General features: G+C 36.3%; 1 protein-coding gene across 12 annotated transcripts in view; it reads right to left on the reverse strand.

Moving 5' to 3' along the window:
* Nucleotides 1-11,704, reverse strand: part of LOC126709224 (uncharacterized) — a 44,255-nt gene extending 32,551 nt beyond the window's left edge. For 5 of the 12 annotated variants that reach the window (XM_050409428.1, XM_050409382.1, XM_050409358.1 and 2 more), the window contains exons 1-10: nucleotides 11,468-11,704; nucleotides 11,034-11,206; nucleotides 9,688-9,805; nucleotides 9,178-9,274; nucleotides 8,146-8,252; nucleotides 7,064-7,186; nucleotides 6,733-6,886; nucleotides 5,780-5,840; nucleotides 5,251-5,630; nucleotides 389-1,982 (exon numbers count right to left, since the gene is read on the reverse strand). In XM_050409428.1, coding sequence (XP_050265385.1) covers nucleotides 389-1,982; nucleotides 5,251-5,630; nucleotides 5,780-5,840; nucleotides 6,733-6,886; nucleotides 7,064-7,186; nucleotides 8,146-8,252; nucleotides 9,178-9,274; nucleotides 9,688-9,805; nucleotides 11,034-11,161 — 2,762 coding nt within the window. In that variant the 5' untranslated portion in view covers nucleotides 11,162-11,206; nucleotides 11,468-11,704. Of the gene's footprint in view, nucleotides 1-388; nucleotides 1,983-5,250; nucleotides 5,631-5,779; nucleotides 5,841-6,732; nucleotides 6,887-7,063; nucleotides 7,187-8,145; nucleotides 8,253-9,177; nucleotides 9,275-9,687; nucleotides 9,806-11,033; nucleotides 11,220-11,467 lie in introns of all 12 variants that reach the window. The other 7 variants (XM_050409420.1, XM_050409404.1, XM_050409389.1 and 4 more) reach the window with 7 other exon arrangements.
* Nucleotides 11,705-17,341: the final 5,637 nt, after the last annotated feature.

Consider the following 17,341-nt stretch of genomic DNA (forward strand, 5'->3'; position numbering starts at 1 on the left):
GGTCCATTGGAAAAGCCTAAACAATTTATTAGTTAAATCTTTGGCAAGATGATTAAACATGATGCTTTATCTACTGCCATAACTGCACTCAATATCACAGCCTCCAGGCACCATTACACAATTTAGGAATTGCGAATCTTTCTGTAGTAAATATTATCAGCAGATAATTGCAAGAAAGAATCTTCCCATATAAAATTTCTCCAAAAACCCACCTCTCATCTGTACAGAGTACTTCAGTAAAAACTTTTAAAATGTATACTGAATATTCTGTGTTAAAAATTACTAAAATAGGAAATTACTAGCAACTGGCAGAGAGACTAATGCCATAAAACATTTCAAAGCAGAACCAGCAGTATGCAAACAGTACAATGTATTGATTGATACATACCTAAGAATGCTACCATCAAAGCTCAAAACTTCGGTTCGGCAACGTTGCCGATTAGCAAGTTTTAGTCTCTGATGCTCACTCAAGGCTCCTGAAATGGGAGAAGAAGGGTCAACAAGCGGATTCCATCTACCACTAGCATAGTTCATGAGTTGTCGAGATGATTCCTTTGCTTGCTCTTTCTGGTAAAGAAGTTTTGCAGCAGGACCTGTTGCTTGGTACTCTGCACAAACATCACGCAACTTTTTCCGTAAATTTTGCATTGCATCATGATGCTCACTAAGTGAATCTGTTTGAAGTAATTGCGATGATACCACCCTTCTACATATGTTGTTACACAATTTTGGACTAAAAAGTGGCATCCCAAATTCCACACTCAATGGGACCCATTCATACTTCTCATCATCAGGAGAAAAGTGGTCAGCTTCTCTTTCTTTAAAAAGTTTTAATAGGCGAATGTAACCAACTGCCAACAACTCTATCTTGTTTGCCAAATCAGTTAACAGAGAGTTCAGTTTCAAACTTTCCTCTTCACGCAGCCCCAATTCCTTCCCCACATGAGCAATTGAACCATCAAAATTCTTTAGAGGCAACGGAATGTCCATGGTCATGATTCTTCCAGATCGATCAAGATCATACCTGCTGAGGGGCTGTACCAGCACAGCTGAGTGTTTAAGAAGTGAATTTAAACAATGTAAAAGTATACTTCCCTTGACTAGATTGCCTTCAAACTTCCCTCCCAACCCTCCAATCGTAGAACCATCCCAAGACCATATAAGGGCTTTCTCACAACCAGCCAATGGTGCAGGAAGCAACCGTAGACATTGTCCTTTCATGAGAACAACAGATAGAGGCCCACTAGCCACAGTTGAATATAGCACCAATTTCATCCAAGGTGTCATAGATGAATAAGAGGGAGGACCAAAATGTATGGGACCTGTCGGTCCAGGAAGAATTGATGAAGGAGGAAGAGGAACCATGGACACAACAATGTCATAGTCACGATGAAATAATCGGTTTAAAGTTGCTGATGCAAGAGAAGCCAAGCTTTCACAGCGAAGAATATCCACACGATATTTCTTTTTCCTCTTCAGTGGATCTCTTCCAGCATCTGACCCTTCAAATAGAATCTTTTTCTCATCACTCTGGAAATCTGGATCTGTGTTAGACACCTCACTCGAGGTAGCAGAAAATATTTCATCATCAGCACTTCCAGTAGCAGGTTCTGTTGAAATAGAATCCTCATGGGGCATCCCTGAACTAACCAAATCTTCTTTATCCAGCCTAGCTTCATTTGTAGCAGAATTTCCTGATTTGTCAGTCAAAGTGATGTCAGCTATCAAAGTGGCCTCATCATTGCTTGAAGCTAACATATCCATCTTATCACAAACTTCTTCTGCTTTGGCATCGGTAGCAACTCCACCAGATAGCAGACATTCCAAAACGCAACGGAGGCTGAATGCATGATTTGCAAATTCCTGCAATTCTCCCTCAAATTTTGTTCCCTCTAACGTACTCAGATCCTTGCAGAGATCAGCAATGCTAGCATGACCCAACTTTCCTGCTTCATATAGTGTTACAGCATGCGATTTTAAGCCTGCAAAAGGAGATTAACAGAAAGACATGATTAATATCATGCAATTTGCATAAATTCTACTTGTGGAGTAAAACATCCATGAGATTGCTCAACTTTTCTCTCATTAAGAACCACTACTACTTATTATGATATATTTTGATGGAAATTAAATTACTGAAAGTGCCAAGCCTAGCAACCTGTTAAGTTTTGTCAGTCTATTCTTTTTTTTTGGGGCGGTGGTGGGCGCATATATACATCTATGACTTTAAATCAAAATTTTGTTCAACTCAAAATTCAGTAAGCCAAGGCCTTCTTATCATAGAGTTTGGATTGATGAAAACAGATGCCCATTTCTCTTAAAGAAACATGACTTTATATTATATGATCCAGTATATAGTCATTTTTTCACTTCTCATTACTAAAGAGTAAAGAGGATTCACACTAGAGCTTCATTCATCTCTGTCCCAGATGCATTATGCACTTACTCAAAACAAAATGCAGCCATGTCAAAAGTTCACTATTTCAAATGATTATTTACTTCTTGGGGGCAGGGGAGTGGAGATCACTAAATATACCACTCAAAGCAAGATTATTGTTCTCCAAATCACAACTAATAAGCCTGAACAGGGTTAACTATTAAGCATGGAAGCAATTGGCTGCAATCCAACCTGAAATCTTCTCATGATACCACAATTTATTCTTGCTGTGATAGTCTACACAAGCTGAGATCAATTCTGGGTACCTTTTTAACTTAATGCAACCACAGACTATCATGGGTGTCTTTTATGATGATGGCAAAGGAAATACAGAATTCAAGGAAGTGGTAAGGTCAGACAAAATTCTCATTTGAAATGCAATATACATGAGAAAAAGCATTGAGACAAGTTTCCAGCATCTCGATTTGCCACTTTCCTATAAAATTATGTAGAATCCTAGCATGTAAGCCAAGTATTGTTAATTGTCTAAAAATTTAAGAAGTTGATAGGATAGGGCAGCATGAGAGGCTGATAGGATAGGGCAGCAGATTTTGTCTATTAGGCTGGCTTTGACTTGTTTTCAAGCTTTTACTGGTTTGAAGGTGAATGTGGGGAAAAGTGAAATTGTCCCTATTGGGGAGTGCTTAACATTCAGTCTTTGGCTAATATCCCTCAGTGCAGAGTGGGCAGTTTGCCTATGACTTATTTGGGTATGCCTATGGGAAATTTGTATAAAACATCCTCCATTTGGAATCCGATTCTTGAGAGGATGGAAAAGAAGCTTTCAGGTTGAAAGCGGCTTTATTTGTCAAAGGGTGGTAGACTCACCTTGCTGAAGAGTACCCTTTCAAGCCTTCCGACTTATTACATTTCCCTTTTTACTATCCCCAAAGCTGTGGCGTCTAGATTGGAACGCATTCAAAGAAACTTCTTGTGGGGCTCATCAGTTGAGTGTTTCAAATATCCTTTGGTGACTTGGGAAAAAGGTTTGCTTACCTCGTGAGTTGGGTGGTTTAGGACTTCAGAAGTTGGCGTCATTTAATCAGGCCCTTTTAGAGAAATGGCTTTGGAGGTATGGCCATGAAACCTCTCATCTGTGGCGAAGAGTCATAGCCATGAAATATGGGGAGGGAAAAGGGGGTTGGTACACTAGAGCTTGTAGTAGGGCCCATGGTTGTGGGTTATGGCGGAGTATTAGTGAAGGGTGGGAAACTTTTTCTAAGCATTTTTCTGTTGTGGTGGGGGATGAATCTCGTACTCTTTTTTGGCATGATAAGTGGACTGGGGATGTCCCTCTTGAAAATCTTTATCCTCAGTTATTTTTGTGTTCAGTTAAAAAGGAGGTTTGTATTTCTAAAGTGCTAAGCCCTTCAGTGGGTGATAATGACAGAGTATGGAATTTAAGATTTCAAAAGAAATTCAATGATTGGGAGTTGCCGGCTTCCTACTCCCTTCTTCATTTCATCCAAACCCGAATCCCTAGGGGTGGAGGGTGTGACAGGCTTTGTTGGGATCTTAATGGCAGTGGAAAGTTTGATACTCGGTCTTTCTATCATAAGATTCGAAATGCAGCTCCCTCCACCTTCCCTTGGAAGGGTATTTGGAAAGTTAAGGTTCCTAAAAGGGTGGCTTTTTTTATGTGGACAGCTGTTCATGGTCAGATTCTAACTTTGGATAATCTTATGCTTCGTGGTCGCCTTTTGGCGAATCGTTGTTATATGTGCTGTTGTAATGCGAAATCTGTAGATCACCTGTTACTTTTTTGTCCAATAGCTCATTCTTTGTGGATGTATATGCTTCAGTTGTTTGGGATCGATTGGGTCATGCTAGGTTCAATTGGGGACTTATTATTTTGTTGGTTTCATTGGCTTGGGAAGCATAGTTCTGATATTTGGGATTTGGTCCCAAGCTATTTAATGTGGACTATTTGGTCTGAACGGAATCGGCGGGCTTTTGACGATGAGGGGAAAATTGTGATTCAGTTATTAGAGTTTTGCCCGAGGACCCTCTTTGATTGGTCTCGATGTTGGGGTTTCTCGGATTTTTCCACCCTTACGGATTTTATTTCTTCTATTAGAATAGATTAGGGGCTGCTTTTGTTTTGTTGTTTCTTTTTTTCCTTTGTTCACTATCGTGAACTCTTTGTGTTTCTCTTGCTTTTCTTTTATTAATAATAATCTCTTCTTACTTATCAAAAAAAAAAAAAAAATGAGAGGCTGAGTTCATGGAGATTTGTCTCCAGCATATAGCAGGATCATCTTCAAGTTCTGAAGAAGGCTGCTTCCCTCTTCACAGTGCAGTCTAACATAAAAAAATAAAAAGGTAATTTAAAAGAAAAGGGTCAGGGGAGCACTATGCTTCGATTCTTTTGACAAGAGAATTTTCTCTTGCCTTACATAGAGATGAATACATTTTGGGAAGGTTATGAAGTAGGTCCACCAAGAAATATCATTGACAAAAGACAGACTGAAGTTGTTCTGCAGAAGAAATATCGCATAAAGACGACACATTAAATGTTTAACTTTGCTACTTCAAAGCACCTCTAGAAAATGATAAAATAATCATTCAAGATGAACTTCTGCTCCTATGGGAACTGATAGAATGACCATTCTATTTCTAGTCCCTCCTAGATAATTGTTACAAGAAGTTCCCATGCTGACAACAGGGCTAGTGTCACAACTTTTTTTTTTTTCCACATAGATAGCTGATAATGTTCAGGGTAAAAACACGATAAAGGACACATTCAAGATTATAAGACAAATGAACTTGACATTGACATGAAGGAGGAAAAAAGACGACAAAAATGAACATACCTGGTGAAACAGACCCCATCATAAGATAGGATGTTATATTAGCATCAACCACAAAAGCAACACGAGCATTGGCAGAAATGGGCCCATTGTTTTCTTTCTCCAAAACATCTCCTTGTTGAGCAACATCACCATCAACAAAAATGTTTGCTGAGTCTAGACTAGCACTAGAACCATCTTCATCACTAAGAGTAGCCCTAAGAGAGCTAGCAATGCTTGTATCTTGAAGAACAGATGCTGGATCAATTACTTTTACTGCCCATCCCAGTCGACATGCAAAAGATGCAGCAGCCTGCAGCTGCAAAAGGTCAGCCTGTAGAGTTGTTGCCAATTCAGCAACAGTTGCATTCTCACTTGAAACAACAAAAACTGCATACAGCAACCTGAATGAGAGATTACAAGTGTTAGGATCCCATATGTAACCCATTTCTTTTATCTATCAAAAATAAAAATAAAAAATAAAAAAAAATAACTGGTTGCAGAAAACACTCAATTGACAGAGAATAACTGAATATTAGAACGACTGCCTTACTCCTCGATAGGATCTTCATAGGACTGCTCCCTGTTGGAAACAAACCCTTCAAGCCTGGAAACTGAACAACCATGAACATTAACATTGTGGACTCACAAAAATTCCCAAAGAAGGGTTTCAAGTGAAGAGGATGAATCGTTCTTAAACTATTATTATTAAACTTATCTTATATTTCACCACTCCAATCAACACATATTTTACAGAAGTGTAAGAGGAAGAAACTTTGACCCACTTTGCAAACTGTCTCAGCTAACAGCCTAAGTACAAATCATAGAAAGTACTCATCATAACCTTTTTTTTTTTTGGGTGATTTACACATGCACCTAGTTTTGAACCCATGACCATATAAGGCAGATGTCATTGGCATTACTTATGATAATGTAAAATAATGTAATCTAGACATTAATTACCCTTATCATTTATCAAAAACACATATTATAAATTACATAAAATAGAAGAAGAAAGCATGCCATAAAGCAAAGCAAATGGATCCAGTATATGCTAGCTCTAGGTAAAAATTTAATTAGTTCATTAAGTAGACATCAAAATATATAGATTCAGCTAGCTAAGCTTCACCAGAAGTGCACACAACCATGCCCTTTATGGAAATCTTTTGTTGGTTACCTCAATTAGAAAGGATTTCACAACCAAAAAAAAAAAACACATGATTTCTTAGTTTGAATGTGAAAGGGGAAGGTCAGGTTATGTGACCGAATAACAAGCCACCCGTGCTTTTATTATAATATCACAAGTCATTGACTTGCAATTAATGATAACAGAAACAATAAGAATAAAATGAAAGCCTAGAGAGATAAAAGAAAGAAAAAAAAAAATTAAATAACTTTTGGCTTTGGCGCATGCTTCAGGTTAGTGAATCCATATGGAACTTAAGGTATAAAAAACTAGTGAAACCAATAACCGAAAAACAAAAACTGTAAATATATCCAATGTACCTTTAAAACGGTCATTAGGATAAACAGGGACATCGAAGTATATCAACCCTCGTCTGAAGAGACCCTTTACAATATCAGGATCAAACAAAATAAATGAATTTGCTTCCTCCTTACAGACTTTATCAATTGTTGCCATTTCTTCTTCTGAGAGTTTCTATAAAAAGAAGGAAAAGTTAGTAAGTTCACATCAGTCACCAAGTGCTTGCCCCAAAAGCACATAAACTGAGATACTTCTTGTGTGACTGAACTCCCTGTGAAATCAAAGGAGTTTATTTCGGTAGAAATTCCTAAGAATTCAATGGTAAGGAAAAAGGATTATTAAGAACCTCACCTTAAATTCTTCAAGAGTAAAGTTTACAAGACAAACTCCCCACCATGGTTCAATTGCAAAATCTACAGGTTGTGTAGGTAACATTTCCTTTGCAATTGACTTGTTCAGCTTCCACATAATTTTCTGGATAGCTCCAAAACAGTAAATAATAGGTAAGATAATAATGTATAGTCCATCTGAAAGCAAATGACTTATGATACCAGCATAAGGCAAAATCCATGAAACTGAAGATATTTTTGCACAATAAGATGTCCATCTTTAATTCATACACTTAGCTGATATTAGATAACACTAATCAAGCACAACTAAATCAAAATATCATCATAAACAATATGATTCCATTTGGATATGAGGATTTAAAATCAAGAGATTTGAAGAAAATTACAATAACAAACCATTCATAATATTTGTGTAGTCGAATTGAAGAAAGATTGGTAGTATAAATAGTTTGATATGAATTTAACAAGACGTGATAATTTAAGCTTAGAGGATTTTGATCTAACATAAAAACTTGTAATGTCATGGATTTGAAATAATATTTTATAGATAATCATTTCAAATTCGCATATTAGTAAAGTTTAAATCCATCCATAAATTTCATCAACAGAAAAATTAATCCCTTTCATACTTTATTGAAGTGATTTAAACTAAAAATTGAAATCCAAATCCTTCTCTTTAGATACTTCCATCCAAATGAACCATATCAAAATTCAATTAATTTTTAAACGGAAGCTTTATTAAGACTGAAATTGCAAGGAGATGAAAAGAGATCCATGCTATAGAGGAAGAAAAATGTGAAATAGATAGTTGAAGTTTAGAACATAATAATTTTGATAAGTAAGCTTAGAACATAATAATTATGGCTAGTGCTGCTAGTCCACTTAAAAAGCATTAATAAAGAATTATCTATCTTTGGGTTTCATTAGTTTCTCTTAAGGAACCTATATTATAACTCATGTAAAAAGTAACATTTGTATCATGTTGGTAACATATGTGCACATTACTGAAACCTTATGATACAAATTAACATTGTGTGTATATACACAAATATCCGTAAACATACAAGCAAACCTATCCACTACCTTAGATCTGCACTTGTTCATGATATCAATGAATTCATTTCTTCCAATTCCTGTAAGCCGCAAAGCATCAGCAGCGCTGAAATTTGGGATGCTGTCATAAGGTTGCTCTACAAATGATAATGACAACCATTAACCATTTTAAATAATAAGCAGGTATCTCCAAAAATGGGCATAAGCAAATTTGAAGGTAAATATATGATGCATAAATACAAATAAAGGCACATATGCACATGTAACCATGATATATAACCGAGAGTAGACAACAAAACAATGAAGAGATAAAGGCAAGTTAGATTTACAATTCAAACTATTGTTCTAATAATGGAAAATTGGAAAGTAAAGAATAAGTATATACTGACAGATCAAGGGTGAATAAAATAAAATTTTGGAAAAAAAAGGGGAACAAAAACATTTGAACTCAAAGAAAAAGTTATCTATTCCATGTATGCCTGACTCCACAAAAGGAAACTAATCATGATGCTCATAATTAGAAGAGTACCAAGACCGTGTGAAACACACATCAACTTGTTGTTATTATCCTAAGAAGGTAAACTGACTACAGACTAACAGGATTTCAAGCAGGAAATTTTTCTCTCTTCCCCCCACCCCCAAAATTTTTCTGACATAATGTTGAATACAGAATTTGTAAAAGCCCATAGAAGGATTAAAAATTGTAATTCCAGTGGAACTGTTAAAATAATATGGCTAAGTAATTAAATTCACCGTTTCCTAACAGTTTAAGCTTTTAGGATAAGCAGAAGTTTATTAAAAATTTATATGAACAACTAATCTAGCAGATCAGTTCCACCGAATGTAGCTTCAGTGAGAAAATCTTTATCAATGAAGTTAGTGGTTCATTGGTACATGAGAAGTTGTAGGTGATATTAATTGGAAGCGAGGCTGATAATGATGCATGTGACATGATGTGAGAAAACTCCTTTATTGTAAGCAAGTAAAAGTACAAACAACAATGATAGCAGCAAATATTCCAGCAAAACTGTATCAGATTTGTTAAAAAAGGTAAACTCTTACCATTTCTCATAACCTCAAATATCATATCACAGTAATATCTGAAAGGTGATATCCTCATCACACGGCAAACATACTCAGCAAGGTGATAGGGAAATAGCTGAAAATAACAAAATCAACATGTAAACTGCATGAATCTTATTTTTTGAAGAAGATAATAGCACCGCCTCTAAGCCAATAAGCTAATTGGTTATATGGTAGACTTGATTTGCACAAAGTAAGCCAACATGTAAACCTCCTCTCTTTTTTTTCTTTTTTTTTTAAATCATGAATCAGTAACATTAGCTATTTCTTTTTATTGATAAGCTATGAATGCACCCAATGGGTCTTAAACCCATGACCTCACCTCCATCCCATTATTATATGAGGAAGTGTCATTTGAGCTAGAAGTCAATGGCTTAGTAACAAAAGCTTGCAACATAAACAATTTTTTTTTTGGACACTACAATAAGCAAAAATCCAACAAAAGGATTTTTTTTTTTTTTTTTTTTTTAAAGATCATATCACACGCACCGCTAGATTCTTTCGCAAGTAACGCATCATATCTTCATAATATTCACTTTCTTTGCATATTTTGCGAGCAAAAGAAGTATTCCATAGGAGTCTTTTCTTTATGCAATGTTCAATTATCCTGCACTCATGGAAGGAAAAAAGGTCATTTCAAAAGAAAATCAAATAACTCATTCAAGAAGGTCAAAAGGAAAAGAATAAAATAAAACAAATGGTGCAGAATTGTCAAAGTAACAAAAGTAAAAACTTCACTCCACTAGAATAGCTTCTATAAACTAAAAAATCCAACATGTCTATCAACATGCTTAAATAATTAAACTTAAGTTTCTTTTTAGCAGCAGTAATAGTCAGTGTATTGATTTTTCCTCACATTAATGGATTTACAATTTCTACAAAAGAGGTTCAAAGCTAAATCGTTTTTATTTTTTTCATTCTATGCTTGATTGGACTAGACCGTTACAATCATTCTCATGCTATTCTCTGTTAGATTTGTTTGAGAGCATTGTAATTTAAGATGTTGATTGTATTCCTCCCATTGAAAACCCCTGTATACTTGGGAGTTTTTCTTCATTAATAAAGCTCGTTGTTTATCCAAAAAAAATATATTCAACGTCAAAACCTTTGCCAGTCTGTTATTCACTGATTTATTCTGATTCTTAAGGGATGCCCAGAAAGCATTGGTTATGAATAGAATACACGCCAAATCCTACATATAATACTGTTCCAACCAATTTAGAAAGAAAACTTTGCCTGAAATGAATAATGAATAATAAACCAAATGGTAATGGACCTAACCAGACATATCGACGTGCATACATTCAATTCAGGATAACAAACTTCAGAAATCCCTAGCGCATCTACAGCTCAAGCCCTTGCCACTAGCAAACTTCAAACTGTACCCCAAAAATGTTCGTGCTCGTTTTGGATAGCTTAATTTCATTGCCTTATAGAGCTAAAAAAAATAAGCTAGGCAAAAGAACAGCTATACCTAGAAAAGGTTATGTACTAAAGAGTTGTATGTGTTTAGTTAGCTCATTTGCTTATGTACAACTTTCTAAACCGCAGTCTTTCCAAATACAACTATATTTCCACCAACTTTCAGCAAAAAAAAAAAACCACTTCCAAACGCACTCTAAAACTAAGCAAGAAAATTACATCCTTTTAAATTCGCGGTCCACACTAACAGACCCTGATTAGTCTATTGATGATCCATAACCGACCCCATAGTTTTCTGTCATTTTCACACAATTAACAATTTCTCTCCATCTAAATACCAAAAACTCAACAACTACTTTTTTTTTTCTTCGAAAAACGCAAAATGTAGCATTAAGGTCTACAGTAACTGTTACCTTCTATGCCATTCTTCCTTAGAAGAAAGCGTTGCTTGAAGTCGTTTCGGGAGGTTTTCCCACGGGCATTCTTCCTTGATCGCTTTCAATATCAATTGCTCCTCAATCGTAGCCGGAGCGTGCTGCATTTTTCTTCTACACACAAAAAATCACTTTAACCTAATTCCACTTCCCTGAAACACAAAACTCAATTTCCACCAAAATCGAAAACCAATTCAGCCAAATTTTCAACTAAATTTCTCTCACAAACAACACGATTTGACAGAATTGTGTTGTAGCAGAACTGAAATTAGATCATAGGCATCAATGTAGCTAAAGTGTTTGATAATTATATGAAATTTTTCGAAAGCAATAGTTGAATTATTCAAGTTGAGAGTAGAAAACAAAAAATGGAAATGAATTAAAAACTGAAAGAATTGGAAAAGATGAAGCACCTGATCGTTGATTAAACGGCGTCGTTTTGTTTTTGTTTTTGAATTTGGTGGGTTTTGGCTATGGAATTGCGCACGAGATCTGGGAAGAAGAAGCGGAAATGCTGGAATTTATTACAATGCTTCTGTCACGACGACGACAGTGCGTGCCTAAGTTGTCATAATTTTGATCGTTGGACCCGTTATGATTTTGCCCCGACCCGTTGTGGTTGAGCCGTGTTTGATACGGTCGGTCAAAATTTTCTTTGTGCATTGCAGAATGATGCGAAACGACACCGTATTACATTCTATAATGAAAGTGGGAAAAGTATAACGGATGAGAGTATTGGTTTTGCAAATATTTTTAAGGGTTTTAACATATTTTAGGAAATTTTTTATAGAAAAAAAAAATACCAAAATTTTTAACAGTTTTTTCAATTTCTTATAAAAAGTTTTTTAAAATTGATAATTAATGTATTTTCTAAAGGCATATATTAACCGAATTCTATTCTTAAGAACTTTTTATGGGAAATGAAAAAGTAATTGAATTTTGATAATTTTTTATATTTTCTATAAAAAAAAATATTAAAAATGGCATTAAAACTTTCCTAAAATTGTCTATTAACAAATGTTAATAACGCTATTGGTGGGGTCGTTAACTTTCTTAGTATATACACACACAGCTAACCATTATGATTGGAGCACACGTTATTTTTAGGGTAAATTGCAAATTACACCCTTAAAATTTGGAATATTTGAATTTTATACCCTAACACTTCAGAATTTGAATTTTACCCCATATATTTTAGGAGTGTTTGGATTTTACTTCTTAAAGTTTGAGGGTGTTTGGGTTTTACACCCTAAAGTTTTAAAATTTATAATGTAAATTCCAAATACCCTCAAACTTCAAGAGGTAAATTCAAAAGTCTAAAACTTCAGGGTATAAAATCTAATCATCCCAAAACTTTAGAAGTATAATTTGCAATTTACCCTTATTTTTACACAAAGAGTTCATAATAGTTTGAGTTGTCAAGTTGTTATTGATTCTTATTCGGGTCAAATGTTGACATATTATTCCACCTCACCCTCTTTATCAAAATATTATATGATGTTTTTTTTTAATCTTGTTTAACTTATACCTAATAGTTAAGTTGAAGGTGACTGGCATTTGATTCTAACTAATTTATGGTAGACAATAGGTGTAAGAACTTCTCAACACACAAAGTTAGGTTAAGAATGGAAATATATAGTTTAGGGGCACAATTTTGGAGCCCAAGCCCAAATTGTATGGAATCTTGGTTTAATTAGCCCAATACAATGAATTTGTAGAGAATGGGTTGGAAACTTGGACCTTAGCGAATTAGACGATCAACCAACAGGTCTGGATGATAAAGAAAGAAAGATGACATAGATTTACTAGGAAGAGACGTCCTCGGATTTTATTTGAGAAGACTCATTCTTCATCTATATCCCCCACTATACCAGTCCTTCCCCCCTATTTTATACTATCTTCTTCCCATTTTCCACCGTCCACGTGTAGATTTAAGTTGATAGTGAAGATACTTGTCCCATCAGCCCCTTCTCAAAGTCGTTGGGAGTGGTTGTAAAGGCTGAAAAGCAGGGTTCAATTAGTTGCATAGCACTTAATGTAATAGTAGCAACTTTCCCTTAAATATTTTCAGGCCTCCCTTTGTCCTTTTCTTTCTTAATATTTATCATCTTCCATGGAATAGTCCGGAGTGTCACTCTCAATGACAGACCGTTCCCTTTGTCCTCAGCCTTGCCTGGCCGAGGAGAAGTTCTTCTTTGGGCTGGGCCCTTGGCCCAACATATACATTGGTATGGGCTCCCTGGTTTGTCACCCCCACATTAGCCCCTCGGGATTCTTCTTTTCTTCTCCCTGAGAGGAAATGAGGATCTCAATATGATAAAAGCCCCTTCACACCCATTTTACTCCATTTCTGACTGCAAGATATTTTCTAGTTTACCCAAGTCACGTTCTTGACATTTCAGTACACGAGGCGCGCCTTCATTAAGGTATTTACGAAGTGACGCAGATCCAACGGTTAAAGACTTCTTTGAAAATTGAGCGAGATTCATTTCACTCGTAACTCTCTTTTTGAAACTTAGGCGAATTAATTTCCACCAGATTTCGCCTTTTATATAAGACACCTTTGGGGAAATTATTCTTCCTCATTCACAGATTATTGAGTTCTGCAGAAACCTCAAGTTCTTATTCCTTTAGGCATTCCCAAGGACCTCACCATGATGATGATCAAAGTCTAAGGAATGAGGTGGCTAAGGATAAAGGTGAGGTCAAGGAAGACAAGCCCTCCTCGGAAATCAAGGATGCCGCCAAGACCTAGGATAATGCAGTTAAGGCAAGGGAAGCAGAGGCCAAAGACATTCCTTCCTCTCAACCGAGTAAGAAGGAAATCCCTCCTCCTTCAGTCAAAACCCGAAGCAGGTGTAGATCGCATCAGATTTTTGGTGCGACAAAGTTTAAGTCCCACCCATTTCTCAGCCTTGATAGCAGAACATCCTGTAGCTAGGAGAAGAGGGGTCCATCAAGCGTTCCCACCTCTTCTTCTTTCTCATCGCCAGTACCATCCATGCTTTCTCTTCTTTCTCATTGCTAGTACCATCCATACTGGCTCGATTGCTGCTAGAATAAGATTGTGAATCTAGCGTCTCCGCTACTTCTTCTTTCTCATCACCGGTACTGTCCATACTGGCTCGATTGCTGCTAGAACAAGATTGTGGACCTACCATTCCTATGAGCTTTTTTTTTTCTTTCTTTTATAGTTAGCTTTTGAAACAGGCTTTTGCCTAAGTCATTTTGTATATGATGTACTTTCCCTTTATTTAATAAAAAGAGAACTACATTTTTACTTTATGAGTCTTTCATTTTTTGTAATAATCGTTTCATGATGGGTGTGTTGATATTTTTCCTTCAAATAGGGCTTAGAATTGATGTTGTTGATTGTAATGAAAAGTTGTCACCCTGATTTTATCAAAACTGACAGTGGTACCTGACTGTTAACTTTAAATAAGTTAACTATGTAGGACTAATCAGGAAAATAACCGTGTACTCTATATTGCGAACAATGCAACCATCAAAGAATGTAGAATTTAAAGTAAGTGATCCGAGGGGACCATCGTGTACTAAGGTTCTGTTTAACATTTATGATGATGTTATAATGTTAATTCTCCTAAGCCTGTGGTCCGAGGAGCCATCCAAAAATTAGGTTCTGTTTAAATACATGAAAGGGTGTCCGAAGTAGTTAATTTCCCCTATGCTTGTGATTCGAGGGGCCATCCATGACTTAGGTTCTGTTTAAATAGATGAAAGGATGACAGAGCAGTTAATTTCCCCTAAACCTGTGGTCCGAGGAGCCATCTAGGACTTAGGTTCTGTTTAAGCACTTTATAGAGGTGTCATAGTGTTAATTTCCCCCAAGCATCTAGTTCGAGGACTCAGGTATGCGTTAGATTATGTTTAAGCACTTTATAGAGATATCATAGTATTAATTTCCCCCAAGCATCTGGTTCGAGGACTCAAGCATGCGTTAGGTTCTGTTTAAGCACTTTATAGAGATGTCATAGTGTTAATATCCCCCAAGCATCTAATCCGAGAACTCAGGCATGCGTTAGGTTCTGTTTAAGCACTTTATAGGGATGTCATAGTGTTAATTTCCTCCAAGCATCTAGTCCAAGGACTCAGGCATGCGTTAGATTCTGTTTAAGAACTTTATAGGGATGTCATAGTGTTAATTTCCCCCAAACATCTTGTCCGAGGACTCAGGCATGCGTTAGGTTCTGTTTAAGCACTTTATAGAGATGTGATAGTGTTAATTTCTCTCAAGCATCTGATCTGAGGACTCAGGCATGCGTTAGGTTCTGTTTAAGCACTTTATAGAGATGTCATAGTGCTAATTTCCCTCGAGCATCTGGTCCGAGGACTCAGGCAGGCGTTAGGTTCTGTTTAAGCACTTTATAGGGATGTCATAGTGTTAATTTCCCCCCAAGCATCTGGTCCGAGGACTCAGGCATGCATTAGGTTTTGTTTAAGCACTTTATAGGGATGTCATAGTGTTAATTTCCCCAAGCATATGGTCCGAGGACTCGAGTATGCGTTAGGTTCTGTTTAAGCACTTTATAGGGATGTCATGGTGCTAATTTCCCCCAAGCATATGGTCCGATGACTCAGGTATGCGTTAGGTTTTGTTTAAACACTTTATAGAGATGTCATAGCTAGCCCCACTTCAGATCATCTTTTGATTTGTAGTGCTATCAATATGCGCAGTTCTGGGCAAAGGATTCCATGCGGCGAGATCGTACCAACTAATTTTCCATCTACGTGCTATGCCTCTGTCATTTCGATTGGTGAAGGTTCAGCGATATCGCCCATCTGGTCCGTGAGAACCTACCTCATGACGGGGGCACAAGATATATATTTGATATTAAAAGCCCCCAATATAGTTCCGTACGGAGCAGTCTTTTACATGGCATGCGCTACGGCCAAAATGGTCTCCTCCATCAATGGTCGATATATCGTTGTATTGCTTCGGTAGGTTGAGCGTTCAACTCGCTTAGTACTAGGTTCTCACAGATGGTGCCAATTGTAAGGGCACAATTTTGGAGCCTAAGCCCAAATTGTATGGAATTTTGGTTTAATGAGCCCAATACAATGAATTTATAGAGAATGAGTTGGAAACTTTGACCTTAGCGAATCAGATGATCAACCAACAGGTCTGGATGATAAAGAAAGAAAGATGACATAGATTTACTAGGAAGAAACGTCCTCGGATTTTATTCGAGGAGACTCATTCCTCATCTATCTCCCCCACCATACCAGTCCTTCCCCCTATTTTATACTATCTTCTTCCCATTTCTCATCGTCCACGTGTAAATTTAGGTTGATAGTGATGATACTTGTCCCATCAGCCCATTCCCAAAGTTGTTGGGAATGGTTGTAAAGGCTGAAAAGTAGGGCTCAGTTAGTTGCAGAGCACTTAATGTAATAGTGGCAGCTTTCCCTTAGATATTTTCAGGCCTCCCTTTGTCCTTTTCTTTCTTAATACTTATCATCTTCCATGGAATGGTTCGGAGTGTCACTTTCAATGATAGATCATCCCCTTTGTCCTCGGCCTTGCCTAGTCGAGGAGGAGTTCTTCTTTGGGTTGAGCCCCTGGCCCAACATATACATTGGTATGGGCTCCCTAGTTTGTCACTCCCACACATAGACTAGATGATCATTCTAATTAATTAACCTAACTTTTTAGTCATTCATCCATCTCATCATGACCAATTTTTTTAGTTTAGGGAAAATAAACAACTAACCCTTGCTCCCAAACCTCTTTAAGCTTTGAGTGTGACACTTACCTTTAATTGGTATTGTTTTATTTGTAAGCCATTGGTTGTGTAATACTTAAGCCTTATAAAATATTTAAGGTTATAAAGAAAACTTTTTTCAACTAAGACTGTGAATGAACCAAGTTGTTTATGAACAACTTAAATTTGACCCTAAAAAAAAGATTGTTTATATTTATTTGTTTAGCAAAAAAACCAAACTCAAACCCAAGTTTAGTCTCGAACAAGTCAAGCTCAAGTTTAATAATGTGCTTGTGGACAAGCTCATGCATTTGAGATTCAATTTAACTATATATAATATCCTAATTTTATTTGCAAATAAATTCATATGATATCAAATTATTATTTATAATTTATTGAAAATATAAATAGTCCATTTGTAATAAATATTCATAGATTTGTAAAAGGGATTACCCACCACATTAGTAAACCATTTTAGAAAATGTTTTTATAAAAATATGAAAAAAGTAACTAAATTTTTTTACCATTTTTTTTTTTTTGGATGAGATAATAGCTTTTTCAAAT

Source organism: Quercus robur, chromosome 2 (assembly GCF_932294415.1).
Source record: "Quercus robur chromosome 2, dhQueRobu3.1, whole genome shotgun sequence".
Classification (NCBI taxonomy): Eukaryota; Viridiplantae; Streptophyta; class Magnoliopsida; order Fagales; family Fagaceae; genus Quercus; species Quercus robur.